Source organism: Lynx canadensis, chromosome B4 (assembly GCF_007474595.2).
Source record: "Lynx canadensis isolate LIC74 chromosome B4, mLynCan4.pri.v2, whole genome shotgun sequence".
Classification (NCBI taxonomy): Eukaryota; Metazoa; Chordata; class Mammalia; order Carnivora; family Felidae; genus Lynx; species Lynx canadensis.
This window is the reverse complement of record NC_044309.1, coordinates 92,747,006-92,770,976: the sequence shown is the minus strand read 5'-3', so window position 1 is coordinate 92,770,976 and position 23,971 is coordinate 92,747,006. Positions and strand designations below refer to the sequence as shown.

The 23,971-nt window shown below is 38.4% G+C and overlaps 1 protein-coding gene across 2 annotated transcripts in view; it reads left to right on the top strand.

Moving 5' to 3' along the window:
- MDM1 (Mdm1 nuclear protein) overlaps positions 1-23,971 on the top strand; it is a 35,533-nt gene that overhangs the window by 6,915 nt on the left and 4,647 nt on the right. Inside the window, exons 5-13 of one of the 2 annotated variants that reach the window (XM_030323161.2) lie at positions 4,485-4,652; positions 6,853-6,956; positions 7,038-7,137; positions 12,052-12,081; positions 12,431-12,606; positions 13,892-14,191; positions 14,948-15,060; positions 15,147-15,256; positions 22,329-22,581. In XM_030323161.2, the coding sequence (XP_030179021.1) occupies positions 4,485-4,652; positions 6,853-6,956; positions 7,038-7,137; positions 12,052-12,081; positions 12,431-12,606; positions 13,892-14,191; positions 14,948-15,060; positions 15,147-15,256; positions 22,329-22,581 (1,354 nt within the window). The remainder of the gene's footprint in view (positions 1-4,484; positions 4,653-6,852; positions 6,957-7,037; positions 7,138-12,051; positions 12,082-12,430; positions 12,607-13,891; positions 14,192-14,947; positions 15,061-15,146; positions 15,257-22,328; positions 22,582-23,971) is intronic. The other variant, XM_030323162.2, reaches the window with a different exon arrangement.

The following is a 23,971-nucleotide window of genomic DNA, read 5'->3' as shown; positions in this document are numbered from 1 at the left end:
GCATGAGGACTGGTAAGTTATTGCATGCTGCGAGATTGTGTTTATTTAATAAAAAAATATTAAATTGCTTTTATTCTAAAATACTGTGTTTTGTTGACTAATATGTTGCATGTTTTCTGTCTGATAAGAAAGGCATAACTACCCTGAATATTTCAAGAAAATACAAAATATGTTAAAAATAATACAAGATACATAATCTTGTTTTTGTATCAAGTGAGCTGTAATAGAAATTGTCATTTTGATGACATTTATAAACTTCAAAAGCTATGATGGTACCTAAATGTGCTCCTAGATTTCTTTGTATCTTGTACCGTTTTTTGGTGCTCGACCACCATTACTAATAAACACTCAATATTTTACTACTGTCATCTGCTAGACAGTTTTGAGGCTCTTAACTCTCATTTATATTCTTAACCATTCTTCTGGGCCTGGGTAAGGAAATACTTGCATTTAGAATATCTTCAGAGGCCCAGGACAGCCTAGACTTTTCTTCTAGATCTTTGCATTTTCTTTATGAACACATACACATCCCTTCATACACCCTTATGGCTCATTTTCTCCTGTATCTCAACATTCGTTTGTAAACTTTATATGCCCCTCAGGACTGAGAGGGTAGATTCGACAAGACAATAATATCAGTCCTCTTACACTAATGTCATAATTCTAGTGATCCTAAAAATTGTGGCAGCTTTGGGCTTACTTGTTATTCAGGTTTCTAAAAAAACTGTGAAATTTGTAGAACATTTTAGAAGCATATAAAACAGCTAAGGCAACATATGTCCCCTTCATGAACCCCGTAGAGGATCAGTACTTCTTTTGTTGGCTCACAAGTGTTCTTGGATAGTAAGTGTGTGTCTCTACAAAATCACTCCCTGAAAATTGTAGCTGTTCAGTTTTTGTAGAACATTTCATCTTTAAGCTAAAGCTAATTCAAATCAAAGCCCCATTGACAGCTTTTATATATTTCAGTGGAGACATTGTATAGAAAAGCCCTTTTTATAGGACCAAAGTATAATATAAAATAAATCATTAGCAAACCTTCACTAGTAGTTTTATTGCTTTCATTAGTGGGAGTTTCAGAGAATTTGGGGGGAAAGTAAATGCTCTTTGTTAATTCAAAGTGTATCATTTTCAGGGTCTGTGGATTAAAGAGTCCTGTGACAAATTTTCAATGCTTGTTGATAGGGAACTTCTGAAGGAGCTATTCAGCTCTATTTTATCAAACACCTGTTTTCTAAAAAGATGTCTTATATTAATATGTAAAGGAGTCTGAATAATTTTTGGCAGAAAAGTCCTTGAGGCTATACTCGGGAAAAGATACTCTGGATTTGATCTGTATGAAGATGTGTTATTCAGCATTGCAAAGCTATAATATACCTTAATTGTGGTCCACATCTTTTCCTTTTGCTTTCTTTGTAATCAGTGATAATATACCATAAAATAGAAACCCTATTATAAAATACTAAGGATAAAGGGAAACATTTAAAAACAGAAACATCATTATTACCTGATTTTTTCCCCTGGCATTGAGCTAAAAATAAGCAAAGGAAGAAAAAAAAAACAGAACAAAAGAACACATCAGGTATTCACAATGTTAAGAATCTTCTGTTTTTTTGGAGGAGGAAAAAAAAATCATGCCAAGGAAGGAAAAAAAAACTGGTAGAGCTAACAACAGAATTGCCTTATAAAGTGAATGTCTGTGTTCACTTAAATATGCCAGTTGTACTTATCCCATTATCAAACTGATGGGAGGGAGGAGTAGGAAACTGGGGAGAAAAGATATGGTTCATTATTTTTTTGGCTTAAACATTATTTTTATTATAGTAACTATTATTCACAACATAGTAGTGAGTGTAGAAAGTTGATCTTTGGGTTTTTTCCCAGCTTTATTGAGGTATAATTGACAAAAATTATATATTTACAGTATGTAAATACTGTTTTGATGTACCTGTACATTGTGAAATGATCAACAAAATCAAGCTAATTAACACATTAACACCTCACGTAGTTAGCCTTTTGTATGTGTGTTGTAAGCTCTTATCCCCTTAGCAAATTTCAGGTATTAACTCTGTTAGTAGTATTAACTCTAGTCACCATGTTGCACCTTACATCTCCAGAGCTTATTAATTCTGCAAACTGGAACTTTGTACCCTTTGGCCAGTATCTCCCTATTTCTCCCACCCCCTAGTTCTGGCAACCATTATTCTACTCTCTGCTTCTATAGTTCCACTTACTTAGATTCCACATATAAGTGAAATCTGCAGTATTTGTCTTTCTGTGCCTGGCTTAGACTTAGCATATGTTCTTCAGGTTCATCCATTTTGTTGCAAGTGACAGAATTTCCTTTTTGAAGGCTAAATGATATTCGTGTGTGTGTGTGTGTGTGTGTGTGTGTATCATTTTCTTTATCCATTCTACCATTCTTTATCCATTCCTATTGGTGAACCCTTAGGTTGATTCCATATCTTGACTAATGGGAATAATGCTGCAATGAACATGGGAGTGCAGATATTTCTTTGAGATACGGATTTCATTTCCTTTGGAAATCCACCCAGAAGTAGAATTGTTAGATCATATGGTAGTTCTATTTTTAATTTCTTTAGGAATCTCCATATTGTTTTCCATAATGACTGTATTAATTTACATTCCTACCAACAGTGTACAAGGGTTCTCTTTTCTCCACATCCTTGCCAATACTATCTTTTGTATTTTGGATAATAGCTATTCTAACAGGTGTGAGGTGATGTCTTGTGGTTTTGATTTATGTTTGGCTGATGATGAGTGATATTGAACACCTTTTCATGTACTTGCTGGCCCATCTGTATGTCTTTGGAAAAATATGCATTCAATTCCTCTGCCCATTTTTTGTTTGTTTGTTTGTTTGTTTTTATTTTTTTAAATATTTATTTATTTTTGAGAAAGAGACAGAGCGTGAGCAGGAGAGGGCAGAGAGAGAGGGAGCTACAGAATCCAAAGCAGGTTCCAGGCTCTGAGCTGTCAGCACAGAGCCCGACGCAGGGCTCAAACTCATGAACCATGAGATCATGACCTAAGCCGAAGCCGGACACTTAACCGACTGAGCCACCCTGGTGCCCTGGACATGGCTTTGTTTTTATAAGAGGACTTAGAACAGCTTCATTCCCCTGAGGAATGTGGAGTAGAAGCAGATTTAGGCAGGAGTATTCAGACCCACCCCCCGGACTGTTGTAGGTAAGTGGGGTCCTCAGTCCCTGAGATGGTTGCTTCTAAAAGCAGGAGGAAGAGACTAGATTTCCTTGGAGGCTGCTTTTTGTTCCCAGGCGGGGAGGACTATTCTCCAAGGAAGACCAGAAAGAGAGGCCGAGAGTGGCTCAGGAGCCCAGGAGGATGTCGAAGGCCCCTCTTGTGCCCAGCAGTGTGGGCAGGGCTTTGGCACAGGAGCAGAAGTTCAGAAGCCCCTCCTGGGTGCCGGCCCCCCGACATTCCCGTCTCAGGGCCTGCCGTGGGCCTGGCCGTAGGGTGTCCTCAGACAGCGGCATCTGTTGACTGGGTCCCACATGAGTTCTTTTTTAAATTTTTTTTTTTTCAACGTTTATTTATTTTTGGGACAGAGAGAGACAGAGCATGAACGGGGGAGGGGCAGAGAGAGAGGGAGACACAGAATCGGAAACAGGCTCCAGGCTCCGAGCCGTCAGCCCAGAGCCTGACGCGGGGCTCGAACTCCCGGACCGCGAGATCGTGACCTGGCTGAAGTCGGACGCTTAACCGACTGCGCCACCCAGGCGCCCCAAGGGTCCCACATGAGTTCTTGTAGGACAGCCATATGCTCGCCAGGCAGAGGAAGGTGGCCACAAAACCGAAGATCGCTCCAGCTACCAGTCCACTCTGGCTGTAACTCTTGGAGGCTACCACAATGGAGGCGATTAGGAGGAGCAGGGTACCGATTAAACAGTGCAGAAGTTCCAGGGTCCCGTTTCATCCTCTTGCAAGTGACTGTCCAGTTTTCAAACACCATTTGTTGAATTGATTATACTTTCCCAAGTGTATGTTCTTGGCTTTTTTTGTTGTAAATAATTGTAGATGCATAGGGTTATTTTGGAGCTTTATATTCTGTTCCATTGATGTATGTGTCCCTTTGCCCATTTTCAAAATCAGATTGTTCTCTTGCTAGCAAGGTGCTTCAGTTCCTTATATATTTTGAATATTAACCCCTATCAGATGTACTATTTGCAGGTATTTTCTCCCATTCCAAGATTGCCTCTTCACCCTATTGATTGTTTTCTTTGCTGTATGGAAACTTTTTAGTTTGTCTATTTTTGCTTTTGTTGTTTTTTGGATGTTAATTAGATATATGAAATAATACGAAATTATAAACAGTCTTATAATTTCACTTTTTTGACATCCTATAATTCAACTTTATGTATGAAATTTTAAAGCAGTTCAGAAACTAAGTTTTGTGTATTTAACCAACAAGAGAACTAAACTACAGTAATTTTTGTTTTAAGGTTTTCCACAATAAAAGCAAATTTGTTCCACAATTCAAAGGTAACTCAATCATCCATGAAACTGAATACAGAAGAAATTTCAAGGGTTTATCTCCAGTGAAAGAACCAAAATTAAGAAATGATTTGAAAGAGAATGGAAATTTTGAAACAGTATCTCCTGAAAAGAAGGTATTCATCAACTCTTTACTTTAAACAAAATAAAAGGCTTATGATTTTAGACTCTACTCATTATCTTTTACTGAATACCACCTGAGAATTTGGGTTTCAGCTAGTTTATTCATTTGTCCATTAAGTGCCACATGTTCACTAAGCACTTAGTGGGGGCCAGGCATTGGGTAAGTACTGAAAATACAATGATGACCACACTAAACCCCACACAGGAGACAGAGTTGTAACTAAATAAATGTAATATGTGACAAGTGCTTAGCAACACAGAAGGTAAGTCTACTATGTCTAATAGCAAATGATTAGCCTTACAGTGATGTGAGCTATAGGAGTAACAGTAGCTATAGAAACACACACTTTAAGTTAAATAATGGGAGTCAAACAGAAACATGCATACTTACATGTATTTTGTTTGTTTTATTTAAAGTTTATTTATTTATTTTGAGAGAGAGAAATAGAAAGAGAGTGAGGAGTGAGCGGGGGAGGAGCAGAGAGAACGGGAGAGAGGATCCCAAGTAAGATCCAGGCTCTGAGCTGTCAGCACAGAGCCTAATGTGGGGCTTGAAGTCATGAACTGTGAGCTCATAACCCGAACTAAAGTCGGACCAGGCACCCCTGGTCCGACCAACTGAGCCACCCAGGCACCCCTAGATACATGTATTTTAAACCAAAGCTTTAGCATGCCAAATTACAGCCAGCCTAAATTGGATACTGTATTACAATTCTGTTTGTGGAAGTAAGTTTTAACTGCTAAAGATAACCTAGAAATCACAAGCAATCAATAAACAAGTTTTGAAACTACTAGATCCGGTTGGGTTTTTCAAGTATAGCTCAGGTTTGGTTCATTTATAACAATATAATTTATATCCTTGGCTACAAAAAATTTTTCTAATTAACAAATAAACATGTAAATGAATAAACTTGACGTTACCACCTATTAAACAATGTTTTTACATTTGCCTTTGATATTCTAAATCCACATTTTATTGCGTTGCAGTAATTAAATATAAGGTTCCAATGAGTAAGTTACCAACCACATTGTTTTACTGAATAACTTAACCCTTTTTTTTTAAATGTTTGTTTATTATTTATTTTGAGAGGGAGAGTGGGCGTGGGAGTAGCAGAGAGAGAGAGAGAGAGAGAGAGAGAGAGAGAGAGAATATCCCAAGCAAGCTCCACACACGTGCAGAGCCCGATGTGGGACTTGAACGCGATAAACTGTGAGATCATAACCTGCGAGCTAAAATCAAGAGTCAGATACTCAAGTGACTGACCCACCCATGCACCCCATAATCAGCACATACAAACACTTGCCTCTATTTGAACTATAGCTATTTAAGTTACAGATTCAGGTTAAAATGATTGTAAATTATAGGTAAATGGGATAGAAGTCCTATTTTTAAATCTTCTGGAATGCTATAACTAATACCTTGTGGGTTCTAAACATAGAAATTCTACGACTAAAAGTAAATTGGTTTATACATATATTTGTTTCCATACACACACATATATACATATTTTTGGATCTACCATAATGGGGAGATTATGGGGTGGGTCAGTCACTTGAGTATCTGACTCTTGATTTTAGCTCGCAGGTTATGATCTCACAGTTTATCGCGTTCAAGCCCCACATCGGGCTCTGCACGTGTGTGGAGCTTGCTTGGGATTCTCTCTCTCTCTCTCTCTCTCTCTCTCTCTCTCTCTGCTACTCCCACGCCCACTCTCCCTCTCAAAATAAATAATAAACAAACATTTAAAAAAAAAGGGTTAAGTTATTCAGTAAAACAATGTGGTTGGTAACTTACTCATTGGAACCTTATATTTAATTACTGTAACGCAATAAAATGTGGATTTAGAATATCAAAGGCAAATGTAAAAACATTGTTTAATAGGTGGTAACGTCAAGTTTATTCATTTACATGTTTATTTGTTAATTAGAAAAATTTTTTGTAGCCAAGGATATAAATTATATTGTTATAAATGAACCAAACCTGAGCTATACTTGAAAAACCCAACCGGATCTAGTAGTTTCAAAACTTGTTTATTGATTGCTTGTGATTTCTAGGTTATCTTTAGCAGTTAAAACTTACTTCCACAAACAGAATTGTAATACAGTATCCAATTATACTTTATAACATTTATGTTTTTGCTCTAATGTATAACATATTTTAAGCATAAAATGTTTAAATTATTTCCATTTTAGTGTAATAAAACAGATGATCCTTTAAAATTAGAAGCAGAGATGGAATCAAAAGAGTCAAACCAGCCTAAAAAGCAGCTTACTCCTTGGAGACATCAAAGGCTTGGGTATGTATTTTATAAGAAAAATGTCATGGTATTTAGAAGATCAACATGGTGAAATATTTACTCTCCTTTCATTTCTGTTAGGAAGGTGAATTCTGAATATAGGGCAAAATTTCTGAGCCCAGCCCAGTATTTATACAAAGCCGGGGCTTGGACCCGTGTGAAGGAAAACATACCAGATCAGGTGAGTATACGTAAGCTCAGTATGCCCATGTTTTCTTTGAGCCTGTATCCCAGTTTAATGCCACAATGAGTTTCATTTAGTAATAGAGACTACAGTTTAAAGATATGTGATATAATAGTAGCATTGGAAGTATCAGGAACTTAAAGTTGTATGTTAGGATATAATTTATCAGTGTGTTTACTGTTTTTTTAATATCAAATAGCTCCTTTTTCAACTGGAGATTTTTATTATTAAAGTCTTTAAAATGTTTTTTTTATAATCCAGTATTTCATTATGTTTGTAGAATTGTAGCGTTGTAGTTTTGAAAATAAGATCCAGACCTCTACTCTCTCAACTGAAGATAAATTTTCAAGATTAGTTTGACCGTGGCGTCCACTGGCAGTTTGTACTATTAGAGTCCATCAGTATCTGGGAGGGGTGGCCTGTGCTGAGAGAGGTTTGCGTTACAGTGTTGGGGTACCCTGACATATGGGAGCAATTCTGAGGACCGAAAGGAAGGTTTGAGGGAAAGGGTAATCCTAGAATTGGGAAGTGCCTGTTCAGCACTAGCTTCTTACAGTCAAAGGATGAACTGTGGAGCTTTTCTGGTTATTGTACAATTACCAGCTTTTAAACCACATCTTGATGGTTTCCTGTTTTTTTCTGTGTGAACAAGCAAAAGTAAAATAGTTTAGACTTCAGTAAACACCCCCTCTCCCATCATTGGGAAGAGAGAGATCATTTGGATGGGGAATGAATCTTTTATTCAGCCCCGTACTTGAAACCATGGCTAATGGTTATATGTAATGAGCCTCTGGAAGAAGGCGTTGGCACTTTGAGCTGCTGGCTCTTTGCGCTGGCACCTCCCAGACCAGCGTCCTGGTGAGACTCCTGTACCCCGCATGTTGTTTCGGGAGACCACTTGGTTCCTTCCACCGTGGCTGCTCCTCGTGCTGTCTCCTTCCCGACTAGAGAGCGGCTCAGCAGCAATCCAGGCAGAGTAAAAGGCAAATCTTGAAGCTGTTCCAGATATTACTGGGGATATTCATATCCTAGTGAAATAAAGTTAAAAATATAAGAATCGAGAGCAGGCATGATGGAGCAAAGAATTGAGTCTGTGAAACCCTTGAACAGTTTATGGTCATGCCAGACCTTGGCCAGGAGCTCTGATGGGGAATGAGGAAAAGCTGGGGGCAAAAGCAGAGCACAGAGTGTGGCCACAGAGGGCTAGTGTGGCCAATTAATAGGTGTAGGCCACTGACCTATTGTATTTAGGGACTTCACTAGGTTGGGCTCATGAGAGGCTCCTTGTTTTAGAAAGATTATCTCTCAGTCTCTGAGACTTCTTTAAATTAAGATGAGTTGGTATTTAGGCCTCAGATCTAAAAATGTAGTGGACCAAGAGGATTGTTTTGTCTGGAGTCGCGATAAGGTGGTAGTCCCTGTCCTGCCCTGATGGAAAACAACATTTTTGTTGACATTAACTTAAGAGCTGTCATTTCAAGGTTTCCTATTATAACATCTTGGGAAGGTGACTTTTGGGCTTTTTAAAAAAGCTTATTGTTAATGGTGGTTGTTAATGTTTAAATCAGTGATACCGTTTTGCCTAACCTGTGTGGGCAAAATAATTCAAAAAGTGAATTGGAGTTAGAAAAGAATATGACATTTAGCTAAATCTTATCACTGATGTTGATAACCATTTCAGTTGATCAGGTCATAGATATTTAATATGGGCCATGTTTTACTTAAATCTTAGATTTTATTTTTAACCTGAAGACATTTACTTATGTGGCTGCTTATGAGCTATCTAAGCATAAGGTACTCCTTCATTTTCCCACTTCTACTAATGTTTCATGGAGGATTATTATTCACACTCTTCAAACGCATTTGGACATCAGTGACTTTATTATCATTAGAATGGTAACTTTTTGAGTCCTGTTACAGTTTTCTAGTTCATATATCGTTTTCATTTCCTCCTGTGTTGTTTGAAATATTAAACTTTTTGAATCTATTTATAGTCTAGTGCCTCGGTATTTTATCTTAAGATCCAAGTACCTATTCATATAACATTAGGGTGTTTGGTTTTATTTGTCCAGTGGTTGTATATTTATTATCTCCATTATATAACCACTGGCACAGTTGCTTTTTGAAATGCTCACTTAAAAGATGGTTTTTAATAATAACCAACAGTTGCAATTGTTAGGTCTCATCCTTACAATAACTACTGAATCCGTGTTACATTTCTTGTTTCTTGTTAGGTGATCTTTTAATCATCCAAGCTTACGTTAGCTGAGATGTTCTTTCTAATGTGCCTTTCACAAATGGGGCTTTATTTCAAGATAAAGTTCCACATTTGAGAGACGTTCTATAATTTGACAAACATTGTAAGGACAGCTAGGCCTAAGATGACTCATTTTGAGGGGGATGATTTTGGGGAAAAATTTTTTATACTCTCAGTTTTTTGAATTTGAATTTTCAGTATATAAATTTTAAACAACTTAGTTGAATTCTTATTTTGGGAAAAGAAATTCAGAAATGAAAACATTCTACTTACAGCATTTATATCCTAGATGCTGATGGTGTTTCTTGACCTGGAAAGGGATATGTGTGTTGTTTTAATTGAGTTTAATTAAGTTCATATCCTTTTTGGTGGCTCTGCTTGTTGGTTGTAGGTATTAAGTTCGTACCATTAGTTTTTTTCTCTTTCTTGTAAAACAACTTGCTTTAGGAAAGATCAGCTTTCTATTTTTTCATCTTAGTTTAGGATCATAGAAGTTTAAAGTTACGTATTTGTAAAACACTATAACATTAGCACAAAGATTATTAATAAAGGTTGCTGACAAAGTAAATTTCAATTACTGAGTTTTGAATGTCAGTGAAAAATAGAACTGAATAAAGTTATACAGAATTTCCATAGTATCTGCTTTTTTTAAAAAAAATCTGGTTGACAAACAAAACTGGGTCACCGTGCACATGGAGGGGCTATTTGTCCATCCTCTCGTTCATCAAGTAGTAGGCCCTCCCGCAGGGATGGAATTCAGCCTTCTCTGCTGCTCCTTCCCAGCCCACCCCGCACTCAGTGCAGGACCGATGGAGCCCCTTTTGTACCACTTCTTCCACTTATATCTCTTTTGTGTATTATAGCATAGACCATACCAATATTATGATGATAACGTATCATACAGGACGAGGAGGTCCGCCTTCTCTATCAAACTGTGAGCACACTGAGTGCTGCAGGGACTTTCTTGTTTATCTTTGGCTACCAGCCATCCAGCTCCAGCCGAGCACTTAGGCCACACTCAGATCAAGTTGTGGAATCAATATTTAAATGCTGCACATTCCCTCACATTGTGGAGTTTATAGATTAATGGGGGAGAATGATAACAGAAATTAACTCCACTAGAATGATAAGAGAAATTAACTCCACTTATTTCTAGAATGAAATAAGTACTAATGGGGATGTGCATGAAGAGCTTTGAAGACAGAGGAGGAAATTGTACTAAAGCTTGAAGATTGTATCATGTAGGTGCTGGAGCAGCTGTGAAACATTTGAAGCATGAGAGGACTTAGTAGAAATAAAATCTGGATTATATCAGGGCACTTTATAACAAGGCCTCTGTGTATTCACAACACCCTGGTGAGGGAGGGCCTGGCTGACTCAGTTGGTAGAGCATGCAACACTTGATCTTGGGGTCTTAAGTTCAAGCCCCACCTTGGGCGTGGAGCCTACTTTAAAAACAAAGAAACAAAACAGCAACACACCCTGGTTAGTAGTTCAACAGACAAAAACTATATGTCTCAGTTCTATATGTTAAATGCAAAAACTAGTAATTTTCTTTAAAGTTTAGGAATTAACAGAAATGATAAATGAACATGGCTCAGTTTTTCTTGGCAGTGAAGAAAATATATTTTCAGTTATCCTTTAGGAATGTTTCAGGTTTGGTTCATTAGAACAGTGAGACTCTGCTGGGATTATATGGTTTCTTATGCCACCGTGACAGGTGCTGTCCTTTGCTTTGGCTGCTTCCCTACAGATGTAACACTTTCATCCCTTTGCATTCAGTAGTGTCTCCCTGAGGAACTGAGGACGTGTTTCTTTGGTTACTTTTTTTTTGCAATGCAAAGTTTCATTATTTGCTTTTTTGCCTATAAGTGAAAGATTATAGCAGACGGTATCTGCATATCCTTTTAATGCTATTATTCCATCTTTATGATAGGAAAAATTATTGAGTTTTTGAAGAGTAAATAAAGATTATTTTAAAGAATTTTAAGCTGCAGCTTAATTTTTTTCATTGTGGAATTGAATTTAGGGAAGCCAGCAGGTGGCAGTATGACGTATAACATGAAAGAGTTTCAAAGAGTATAGAAGGCTCCTTTCCATTTGAACAGATGTTATTTGCATTGTAGGGAATTCACATTACCTTATAGTCCATCAGAACATTTTTTTGTATTGTCACTTTGATGAATATATTATAATTATTATTTTGTGGGATATTCTTTTATGTAATACATTTTTTAAAAGTTGAGGTTTTGCTGATGCCAAGGGAATTTTCAGGAATTTGGAGAGGGAAGCTTCATAATTCTCTCACTGCCGGCTTCTATAGTAGGAGCAGCTGTTGTATAAAGCCAGGAAATAAAGACAGGGTAGGGGTTCCTGGCATGTCACTACCCTTCCAGAGGTGGGGAAGTAGGAATAATAATTAGGTTACCTGTTATTGATAGCATTTCAGCCATGCAAGAATGTGGCTGGTTTTCATGGTAATATTAAGATATCTTACTTAGTGAATTAAATATTACCAAAAATAATAAAAATATTGATTGACAAGTTTGTTATATATTTAGAAGGAAGAATAATAAGGTATTTCATTGATTCCCATTAATATTCAACTATGGCATTAACCTGTCATTAAGTATGTTTCTGTATTCCTCTCCTAGGGTTCTCTAAATGCCATGTGGTATGCGGAGGTTGGTTGCTTTTGAGTTTTTAAAACCTGTAATAATGCATAGAGTACTTGTGTAATTTCAGTTGAAATAAGAATTAGGTGTCAATATTTTTCTTAGCTGCTGCAAATTCTTCCTGCCTGCTGGCCTGAAGTAAAATAACTGCATTGTGCTTTAGCTTGACTGTTTTAATTTCTGCTTAAAATGCACACAGTCTGATGAACGTTTGTGGCTTTTTTTTTTTTTTTTTTTTTTTGCCTTCCTTTCTCCTTGGTCTCTGGCTGTATTTGTGCAGTATCTTTGATAAGCTACATGGTGGTATTTGCAAAGGAGTATTTAAAGTAATACACAGTGTCTCAACTCTCCTGCATAGGTTAAAGAACTCCGAGAGAAGGCTGAATTTTATAGGAAACGAGTTCAAGGAACACATTTTTCTCGGGACCATCTGAATCAGCTTCTGTCTGATAACAACTGCTGTTGGGATGTCTCCTCAACCACAAGCTCAGAAGGAACCATTAGTAGTAACATTAGAGCTCTAGATCTTGCCGGGTAAGATATGTTCTTTGTGGATGGTGAGAAAGTATATTGTAGCTTAGGTAGGTCACGGAATTCTATAGGTAAATGAATGACATGACCCCTCAAAATTTGTCTTCCGGTTAAATGGAGATATGCCAGCCATTTATTACATTTCATTATTACTAGTTTATTCTCTGTGAGAAGTAAAGCTGTGTGTAAATAATACATAATGTAAATCTGGAAGGCTGGATTTTATAATATTTTTTAACAAGAGTAGAATAGGGATGATTATACAGTAGATGGAAAAGAACTTTAGAAAGTAACAGGAAGGAAAGGTACCAACAACAATAAAAACCTAGACAACATAAGCTAGTAGTACATCCTATAATCATTCGTTAATGGATTTCTGTGGTTAATACGACACTTAGGCCCTGATTCTATGGGCAAAGTGTCTGCTCTTTTGGGTTTTAAAGTGAAAATTATTTAACTACTTATAAAAGAAATAGCATATTGATTTTTGGCAAATAAAATAATTTTTAGTTATTATAGTAATATAATTATATATGCCAAAGTGAACTGTAAGTTCTAATTATGTGACATCCTCTTTAAAAATTCATTACAAAATCCATTCTGTAAGAATGTCTTCAAAACACTTATCAATCTGAAGTATAAAATTGGAATCAGTTTGCTTGATCTACAAATGCACTTGAATTTGTGCATAAACTGTAACTGAGTAACCGAACAAGTTAGACCATGTGCAGTCCTTGCTTGTGTGTGTAAATGCCAGTCAAGGGAACACATGTGACTGTTGTTAGCAGCGGGACAGACACGCCTGTGTGAAGGTGGAAGTAAGAGAAGATACGTAGATTTTATTTTGGAGTATTGTACTTTATTTTTAAAATTTGTCTACTTTTTAAATGTTTTTATTTTTATTTTTGAGGGAGAGCGTGTACAAGCAGGGGAGGGGCAGAGTGAGGGAGACAAAGGATCTGAAGCAGGCTCTGCACGGACAGCAGAGAGTCTGATGCAGGGCTCGAACTCATGAACTATGAGATCGTGATGACCTGAGCAGAAGTCGGACACTCAGCCGACTGAGCCACCCAGGTGCCCATGGAGTATTTTAATAGAAAGTCCGAATTGTAGCTTTAGTTTATTATACTGTCAAATGAACTCTTAATTAGGTTTCTTTCTTCAGTATCTGGGCAAGGTAGTACCTGTGGGACGTAAAGTTGTGAACGCTGGAGGGAAATGACAGACTCACTGAAATGAGTATAAACTTAGAAACCTCAAACTCCAGTTTGACACTTTTGTTCTGCAGAGATCCTACAAGCCATAAGACTTTGCAGAAATGTCCTCCTACAACACTGGAAGAGAAAAAGCCTGCCTTGGAAGAGCAGCCGCAGAAAACTACCACTGAGAAATTGGGCGTGTCAGATGCTCCCACCCTGCCCGTTAGAAGACGCCTGGCGTGGGACGCAGAGAACACAGATGAAGGGGTGCAGAAACAGCCGAGAGAGGAGGAGGAGGAAGAAACAGAAAAGGACAGGCAGGTTCATAACGGAGAGCTGGAGAAGGTCGAAGTACCGGAAAAATCTAAGGCAGAAAAGATAAAAGAAGGGTGAGAGTTTTCAATTAATCAGTATATGGAAGCATTATGCACACGGTTAATATTTTTTTGTTTTGTCACCAAGTACAGTGGTTTACACTCTTGGTTTTATGACTAATAAAGAGCAGATGTTACTTTAATGTCACAAAGCAGACATTTCAATTTATAATTTGATTCACTCAGGTATTTGAGTCACCAGTAATTGGTAGTTGAACACTTGAACACTGAGCTACTTGGGGAGGAAGCAGTTAGGGTTGTTTTCATTTATGTCCCACTAATTATGATTTGGCAGATTTGTAAATGTGTCTGAGGGAATGGCTTTCTTTGTGATTTAAGAAAATAGCTGATATTCTTTAATATCAAATGTTTCACCAAAAAAGAAAGATAATGTTTTGTAATGTTAAAATAAGTGATATCTGCAAATAGCTAATTGTTGCTGATTTATGTGTTAATTGCTTTGGGGAGTGGTTCTCTACCACTGATAATGGTGCTTTTTGTCCATCATCCAAATCCCTTATCATTCTGTCCTGAGTTTTGCACCTAATGGGAAACTTAGGAGCTGATTTAATGGAAGAATTCTCTGGTCTATTGCTGCTGACTTGCAGTGACCTTCCGTCTTTTCCGATATTCAGTCCCTCTTAACGGCATGTGTTTTTAGAAACAGATGACCCTATAAATTTTGTTTTATTATTGCATAATAATGGTAAAATATTTTTAATCCTGTTTGCTGGGGGGAAATGCATCATAGTAGATTGTTTGGATTTGTAGGTCAGATTCTTCTTCTGTATCTTCTGGAAAAGGAGGCAGGCTTCCTACTCCAAAGCTGAGAGAACTTGGTGGAATCCAGAGGACTCATCATGATCTCACCACTCCAGCTGTTGGTAATGGGCAAACGCGGTAGTTCTTATCTTACTTGCTTTTTCTGCGTGAGAATTTAGTTTGAGACTTGTCTTCTGCATTTTTCTAGGTGGTGCTGTTCTAGTGTCTCCATCTAAAGTGAGGCCTCCAGTCCTAGAACAAAGGAAAAGAGTGTCCTCTCAGGATGGCTTAGAAACTGCAAAGAATGATTTTAGGAAGGTAAATATTTGTATCTTGGGGGAAAAATATCTTTTTAGGAAGCGATTGTTTTAGTCACATGTAACGAATGAACGATAGGTTCAGATTTTAGAAAATTCTGTGCATTGTATGTGGAGGTGATGCTATTAATGTGCTTTTATTAAGGCAAAGGCCTTGAATTATTTTTTTCTGGTAGTGGCATTCTACTTCTGCTGATGTATTTTTAAATCTTGTCAAATGTGACTCAGCAAGAAGAGAGAGAAGAGAAACAGTATTTTTTATTGAGCATCTACTGGGTGGCAGTTGTATTTCAAGTATGTTCCAGGCACTGTTTTAGCACTGGAGATATAACAGTGAAAGAAGCAGGTGCAAATTCTGACCCTTATTGAACTTCTATTCTAGTGGAGGAGAGAGACAATAAACAGGATAACTAGGTAAAATACAGAGTATTTTAGACAGTGGTAAGTACTAAAGAGAAAAGTAAAGCAGGGGAAATGAATACAAAGTAGCCAGGGAAGTTCTTGCTGAGAGGGTGACATTTGAGCAGATTCTGAAGGTGGTGAGAGATGGACCCATATGCATATGTAGGCAGGCATTCTAGGCAAAAAGAACGCAAGTGCAAAGTCCCTGAGGTGATCAGGTGCCTGATTTCTTGAGGACCGGCCAGAAAGTGAGTGTGGCTGAAGCAGAGAGCCAGACAGGGAGAGTGTGGGCAATAAGTTAGGGGGCATCATGGGGGGACTAAACTATGTAGGGCCTTATAGTTCATAGCAAAGACTTTGAATTTTATTCTGAATGAAATCGGAAGTCTTTGGAGGGGCAGAGAAGTGATATGTTTTGACTTAGGTTTTTCCATGTTACTCTGGCTACTGTTTGGGAACAGACAGTAGGAATGCAAGAGCAGGGGCCTGAGCCTACATAGGAGTCAATTACAATATCCAGGCAAGAGGTGATGGTCGTTTGGTTCATATGGGTAGCGGTGGAGGTCATGTGATGAAGTCTGATTCTGGATGTGCATTGAAGGTATAGTTGACAACATTTGCTGATGGTTAAGATATGGCATGGGAGAAAGACAGAAATCAAGGATTCAAGATTTTTGGCCTGTGCAGTAAGGATGAAGTTGCCGTTTACCTGAGATGGGGAGGACAGTGTAAGGAAAAGGTTTGTCAGGGAAGATGAAGAGTTCTGTTTTGGACATGTTACATTTGAGAAGCTTATTACAGGTACAAGTAGACACGTTGAATTGGGAGTTGACTTTCTGAGTTTGAGGTGTGGAGGACAGGTTGGGCTGCGGATACAGATTTGAGTGTCTATTGTACAGGTGCACAGGTATGTGAGGGCTTGAGACCGGGGGAGGTCATCAGGGGAGGTGGGTATAGAGAGGGAAGAGTATGTGTAGACAGGTGTCAGCCCTGGTTTTTTGATACTGGGAAGTTGAGGAGTAACCAGCAAAGAGAATGATAAGGAATAGCCAGTGAGGTGGTGAAATAGAAGACTGCGGTATCTGGAAGGTGTCAAGGAGGAGGGAGTGTCAGTGCTACTGATGGATCAATAAGATATGAGAACTGATGATTGGATTTAGCAACATGGATGTTATTGGTGACCTTGACAAAGGGCAGTTTCGATGGTGGGGAGGGATAATTGCCTAAATGCAAGTGAGTTCAAGAGAAAGGAGAGGAGATGAATTGGAGGCAGTCATCACAGACAACTCTTTTAAGAGTCTTTTCCGTGAAGGGGAGCAGAGTAACAAATGGCAGCTGGGAGTGAGGTCAAGATGAAGGAGATAACAGCACATTTATGTGTTGACAAGAATGGTTTTAAAGAGAGAGAAAAATGATGCAGGCCCAGCCAGCAACTTTGCCCCTGTGCACTCAGTGCCGAGCACCACTTGAGATGTTCCATGGGATCTGGGGGAGAAGTGGAAGGGTTGATTGTAGGCACTCTGACAGCTCCTTCATTGTTACAGAGGAGGCAGAATATGTGAGCACTGCTAATAAAATAGGGAGATGTGCTGGGAGCTTTGGGAAAGTCTCTTCGGAATTTTTCTTGGTGGCACATGAAGAAAGATCCTCGCCAAGAACGAGGCTGGGGATGAAGAGGTTGGAGGTTTGAGTAAAGAAAAGAAATCATGAAGTAGTCTTTTCAGAGAGTGGGAGAGGGAGTGGGCCAGGGAAATGTGAGATAATGCAGGGCAACATAAAGGGCCCATTTTAGGCTCGTGGTCACGGGTTTGACGTAAGAGCAGTCGTGATGGGTTGTGTGTTTTTCTCCAGCCATGTTTGGCTACAGAGGTGCAGGATAAGTAAGAGAGTTGAATTTAACTGGGGTTCATGTTTTGTCAAGGGAGTAAGACAAAATGAGAAAGGGGGTCAGGGAGTTAAGGTACATGTAGGGGAGTGATTATAATGATTGGCCATGGAAGTTGAGTTGGTTAGAGCAGGAAAAATAGGACTTGGGAAGGTAAGGCACCGTGTAGAGGTGACAGGATCAATGGAAGGTCTTGGCCAACTTAAGGACTTGTTGAAATTGGAGTACCTAGAGGGAGTAGTTTTAAAGTCAGGAGGTGGTAGTCAGAAATTGGAATTGTGGAGAGGTTGCAGTTAGCAGTAATGACAAGGCTTAACATATAATCGTGGGAGTAAGTGGCTGAAGTAGGATAGAGAACATTTAGAGAAGAGGTTGCATTTCTCCAGGGGATTTTGCTGATGGCTGTTCATGAATTTTCAGAGGTGTGGCCCAGGGGAAACTTTTTAGGTGTTGGGGAGAGGTAGGAAAGGGGATCAGAGCCCAGTTGTCCCCAAAGCCCAGTACCGAAGTCACCTCATAGCAGGTACCCGTTAAATAGGTGTTGACTGAGTATTATTAGAATGACAGAATCTAAACCAATGTGTATACGTTGGTTTATGACAAAAGGAATACAGAGGACTGATCAGAATCAGATATTAAGAATCTCTTGCCCCCATGGGCTGTTCTGCACCCCCAGCACTCCCTCTCATCCCAGGATCCAGGTTGCTACCTGGAAGGTGTGAGCTTCTAGGCAGCTTTGCCCACACAGAGTTGACTACCCTCAGCTAAAAAGAGTAGCCTTAATCCATAATGGCAGCTGGATTTATATGTAACATTTTCATTTAGTGTGGAATTAATTATTGAATAGTTAAATTAATGAAATAGAATGATCCTGCCCTTTAATGCCAATTTCCACCTCATCATGCACACAATACAGTTTCCAATAAATCCTTTCCAGTATTCAATTTCCCTCAATGCCATTGTACATCTTTTTAATTATAAGATTCAGAATATGTTTATAATATCCAGAAATTTTTTTAATATTAACTTTTAGTGACATTTAATTGTGGGAAGGTTATAGGGCAGCAGCAATTTGGGTAACTTAAAAACATGGGGATGATCATAATAGCTGGCATTAACTGAGTGGTTAACTATGTTCTAGGCCCTGTGCTAAGTACTGTACATATGTTAACTTAAGTCTTCATAATGACTCCAGGAGGTTGGTATTGTTATTATTCTCATTTAGATGAAACTGGGGAAACACAGCTGCCAATTGGTGGGGCAGAATTTAGTCCCAGGCAGTCTGTCCTCAGAGCCCACATTTTTAACTCCTAAACAACACTGTCTCACAAAATTCAGAGGAGAATTCTCATGGTATTGGTTTAATTGTCAAGGACCATTTTAACGTCTTATAAATGATATTAAAAAGCTAAGTGAGTGTTAGCTCACTTCATTCATGCAGCAGATGTTACTTATCTGTTTACCCACATGCAATAAAGATAGTGAACAAAAATAGACATGGGGCGCTCAATTGGTTAAGCAACCAGCTCTTGATTTTGGCTCAGGTCATGATCTCTCGGTCATGAGATTGAGCCCCGCGTCAGGCTCTGCATTGACAGCATGGAGCCTGCTTTGGATTCTCTCTCTCCTTCTCTCTCTGCCACTCCCCGCCGACCCCTCCAAAATAAATAAAGTTAAAAAAAAAAATAGACATAGTTCATGATCTTACGGAACCTACAGTCTGGTAAAGAGATACACAGTAATCAAAGAATCATACCCCCCAAAAAAGTAAAATTAAAACTAATAAGAGTTTCAAAGCAGTATATAGTGCTATTTTGAAAGGAATTGGCCTAGTCCTGGAAGTCAGGAAGCTTCTTGGAAATCAAGGATGCTTCTTAAAAGAAGTCATAATTGGGTTGAGATACTGAGGAAGAGGAAGAGTTGACCAGGTAAAAAGGGTGGGTAGGAGAAGTATAGCATATGCCAATATCCTGTGGTGAGAAAGAACATAGGGTTCTAAGAAACAAAGGTAAGTATAGTGTGTGGCAGGGAGTAGGTCAAGATGAATCTGGCAAAGATAGCAATATTGAGAATTTTTATCATTATCTTGAGAGCAATGGGAAGTCATTGAAATATTTTAAAGACCTTTCGGCTGCCCATGGAAAGCAAGAGTAGACTAGTTACCCTTAGAAGGTCACTGTGGTAGTCTAGGTAGGACAAGTTGATAGCTTGGACTGAGGAGGGTGGACATTGACAGAAGTGGATGAAACTGAAGAATTGTGAATAAGGGGAGGAAAGTCAAGGCTTTGTGCTGGGTTGGATAATGGTGGATGAGAAACCATGAATGACTTCTAGGTTTCTGCCTTACCTTGTAGGATTGATGGGGGATGCCCTGCACTGAGTAGGAGAACTCTGGACAGAAACCATCTTTGGAGGGAAATATCAGGAATTTCACTTTCACTCACTCAATTTGATATTTAATGTGCTCTTACTATGTGTCACGTACCATTCTGGGATCTGGGGATTCTTTGGTAATCAAGACAAAATCCCTGCCCTCATGGAGCTTACATTTTCATTCTGAGAGATAGATGATTTTTTAAAAAGATAATTTTAGGTAGTATCAATGCTGTGAGTTAAATAAAACCACAAATAACCTCCAAGTCATGGGTGAGGTTGCTTTACTATCAGGACAGGCTATCAGTACAGGCACCTCTGCGGAGGTGACAATTTAACTAAGAACTGACTAATGAGGTATGTGCCCAGGCAGAGATGAGCAGAGATTGTTTTCCTGTTTGAAGAAACAGTAAGTACAAGTGCGTAACAGTGAGAGTTTTGAAGACCAGTGTGACTGGGGCCTAAGAGGGAGGAGGAGAGGTAAGAAATGAGATTGGGAAGGGAGGGTGGGTGAGGAGTGGGGGCATGATTCTGATGGCCCAGGGAAGCCCTGGGAGGGTGTAAAGCCACACAGCAAATATCTGGTTTACATGATAAAATCACTCTGGCTACTCAGTGCAGAATGGGCTGTATGGCGTGGAGGGGGAAGGAGGCCAATGAGAAGACTTTAGCCTCAAAAACAGATTGCAAAGTCCATTAAATTATACCTGGGAACCCCATGTTACAAATATTGTTAAGAGATTTCATTCAGGCCTTTTAAGCAATAATGATACCAATTTGACAGAGATCTCAGATTCTGTGTATATATGTAGAAAAAGAAAAAGTAAATCAGAAGAACATTTTTTCCTAAGTGATACTTATAGTTAAAAAGGGAAGCAAGAGGAAGATTTGTGGTTTTATTTTAGATCTTGATGTGAAAAACATGTATGTTTGTTGGATAAGACCCCAGGCCTCTCCACTTTGAAGCAGTAAGCTCTCTAATTACAGAAAAAGATACCAAAGGTCAGAAAGCATTGTTTTGAATATTGCATCAATAAATCCAAAGTTAGTAAATAAAGGCCACATTTACAAGAAATAATTAGGAAAGTTTGGAACTGTGTTTGATTTTACTGGTTCACATTCTTCTAATAAGGAAAATTCTACAAGGACTTTTAAGATAGTGATACATTATCATTGTGGAAAATAGAAGATACCAGCTAAAAAAGGAAATCAGTGGTGTTCCATCTACTGTTAAGGGCAGCCATATTGAATTTTTGAGTTCTTTAGGTGTATAGTGTATTTGTTTATTATGCTGTAGGTAAGATTAATCTATTTTTTCTCACTTGGCAATGAATTAACATATTTACATATCATTAAATATTATGATCTAATTTTTTTTTTTTTTTTAATTTTTTTTTCCAACGTTTATTTATTTTTGGGACAGAGAGAGACAGAGCATGAACGAGGGAGGGGCAGAGAGAGAGGGAGACACAGAATCGGAAACAGGCTCCAGGCTCTGAGCCATCAGCCCAGAGCCTGACGCGGGGCTCGAACTCACGGACCGCGAGATCGTGACCTGGCTGAAGTCGGACGCTTAACCGACTGCGCCACCCAGGCGCCCCTATGATCTAATTTTTAATAGCAACGGGATATGTAACGTATAGTTATGCAGGCTGTTTATTATTGAAAGCAATTTTTAAAAAATTAGATGCCTATAGTTATTAATTTTTCTGTTTTGAAAAAGTGCTGTAAAGAAATCCATCCAGCTACATTTTTGTTCATTTTATCTCTTTTTGTATAAATACTCTCCAAGTATTATTGTGTGACCAAAGAACACAAAATTTTAAGGCTTTTTCTATGTTTTGCCAGCAACCTGGGAAGATTATACTCCCAGGACTCTAGGAGAGTACCGGTGTTTCCATAGTCTTGTCAGCATCAGTATTATAGTGTGTTTTTGACAAAAAAAAATTTAATCTTTGTAATTTGGTAAGTGAAAAATTAGTGCCTTGGTGCTTTTAGTTTGAAATTATTTGATTACTAGTGAGGTAGGGTATTTTTGCTATTTGTAATTTGTCTATGTGAATTGCTTATGTATATCCCTTTTCTACTTTTTAATTGTCTTTTTCTTACTACTTTTAAAGAAATATCTATGTAGCAATGGTCATTCATTGTCAATATATAGGTTGTATATTTTCCTCAAATTTGTGATTAAAATTTTTTTTAATGTTTATGTATTTTTATATAGCTAAATATATTTACCAATATTGTTTGTTAGGCATATAAAATCTTCCTCACATGGAGGTTACATAGATTTTTTTCATAATTTCTCCTACTGCTTTTGTGGTTATATTTTTTGTGTATTTAAAGATTTTACTTATATATATACAGACACATATATGTATCTTTTTTTTTTTTTTTTTTTATCATCACTTAGAAAGAAAGTCGTGCTATAGCCCTCCTGACTTCTCCAGCTGCTGGTATAAAAACAGTTGATCCCTTGCCTTTGAGGGAAGATTCTGAAATCAGTATCCCCAGACGTGCTGAGGTAGCTCTTCCAGTTTCAAAAATTCCAGAATATCCAGCAAACACACCTGGGCAGTCTCCTTCCCCACCCTGTGCTCCATCCTACTGGCATCCCTCTCGTCGAATTCAGGGCTCTCTCAGAGATCCAGAATTTCAACATAATGGTAATTATTTTGGTTTTTATTTTTTGTCTTTTAAAACAAAAATGTTATCCTGATGGGTACAAAGGCTTAAGTATGTACTGTATGTTAATAACTTGTGTTTATTATCTAGGGTTTTTTAGTTAATGTAACACATTTCTTTAAATAGGAAAAGTCCCGGGGCGCCTGGGTGGCTCAGTCGGTTAAGCGGCCGACTTCGGCTCAGGTCATGATCTCGAGGTCCGTGAGTTCGAGCCCCGCGTCGGGCTCTGTGCTGACAGCTTAGAGCCTGGAGCCTGCTTCGGATTCTGGGTCTCCCTCTCTCTGACCCTCCTTCATTCATGCTGTGTCTCTCTCTGTCTCAAAAATAAATAAACGTTAAAAAAAAAATTTAAATAGGAAAAGTTCCATCTCATCTTTGGAACACTGAGCTGTGCGGCAACCCCAGTACTTTTGTAGCAGCGTGAGGTTTCCTCCAAGTTCTGTCCTTTCCACAATAGGCAGCCTACTAGATGCCAGTAGCACCGCTTCCCCTGGTGTGACAACTGAACGTGTCTTCAGACATTGCCAAACATTGCCTAGATGAGAATTCAAGGTCATAAATTGGTTTCCTTTAGTTTTATTAGGCATTGCTCTGCTCTTTTCTAGCTTCCACTTTTACTGTTGAAAAGTCTTAATGCTCTTATTTTATTTTATTAAAAAATGTTTTTAAATGTTTATTTATTTTTGAAAGAGAGAGAGAGAGAGTTAGTGAGGAAGGGGCAAAGGGAGAGGAAGACACAGAATCCAAAACAGGCTCCAGGCTCTGAGCTGTCAGCACAGAGCCCAACATGGGGCTTGAACCCACAAACCATGAGATCATGACCCGAGCTGAAGTCGGACACTCAACCAACAGTGCCACCCAGGTGCCCCAGTGCTCTTTTTATTTTTGATCATTGTATATGGATTTTTTGCCCCCTGGCATCTTTGGGGATCTTCCTTTTACCCTTAATGCTCTGAAATTTTAAAGCAGGTGTCTTCGTTTTGCTAGTACTCAGTCAACTTTTTCAGTCGGGGAGCCTGGTTCCTCACTTTCTTGAATTATTTCATCAGTAATTTCTTCCCCTCCGTGTTCTGATTCCTGCTTTTCTGACACTCCTCTTATTCCAATGTTGGCCATGTTGAACATGATCTTATTTTCTTATCTTACCTTTCCTATTTTCCATCTCTGTCTTTTTATTTTAATTTGAGAGGGTTACTATTTATTTTTCACCCCTTCTGCGTTTTAAGAAATTTTTGCTATATTTTTTAATTTCTAAGAATTTTTTAACTGTATCTTCCTTTTATGTAGCATTCTGTTCTTATTTTATGGATGTCATGTTTTATCTTTTTGAAAAGATAAATGATATATATAATTGTCCTGTTTTGAATATGG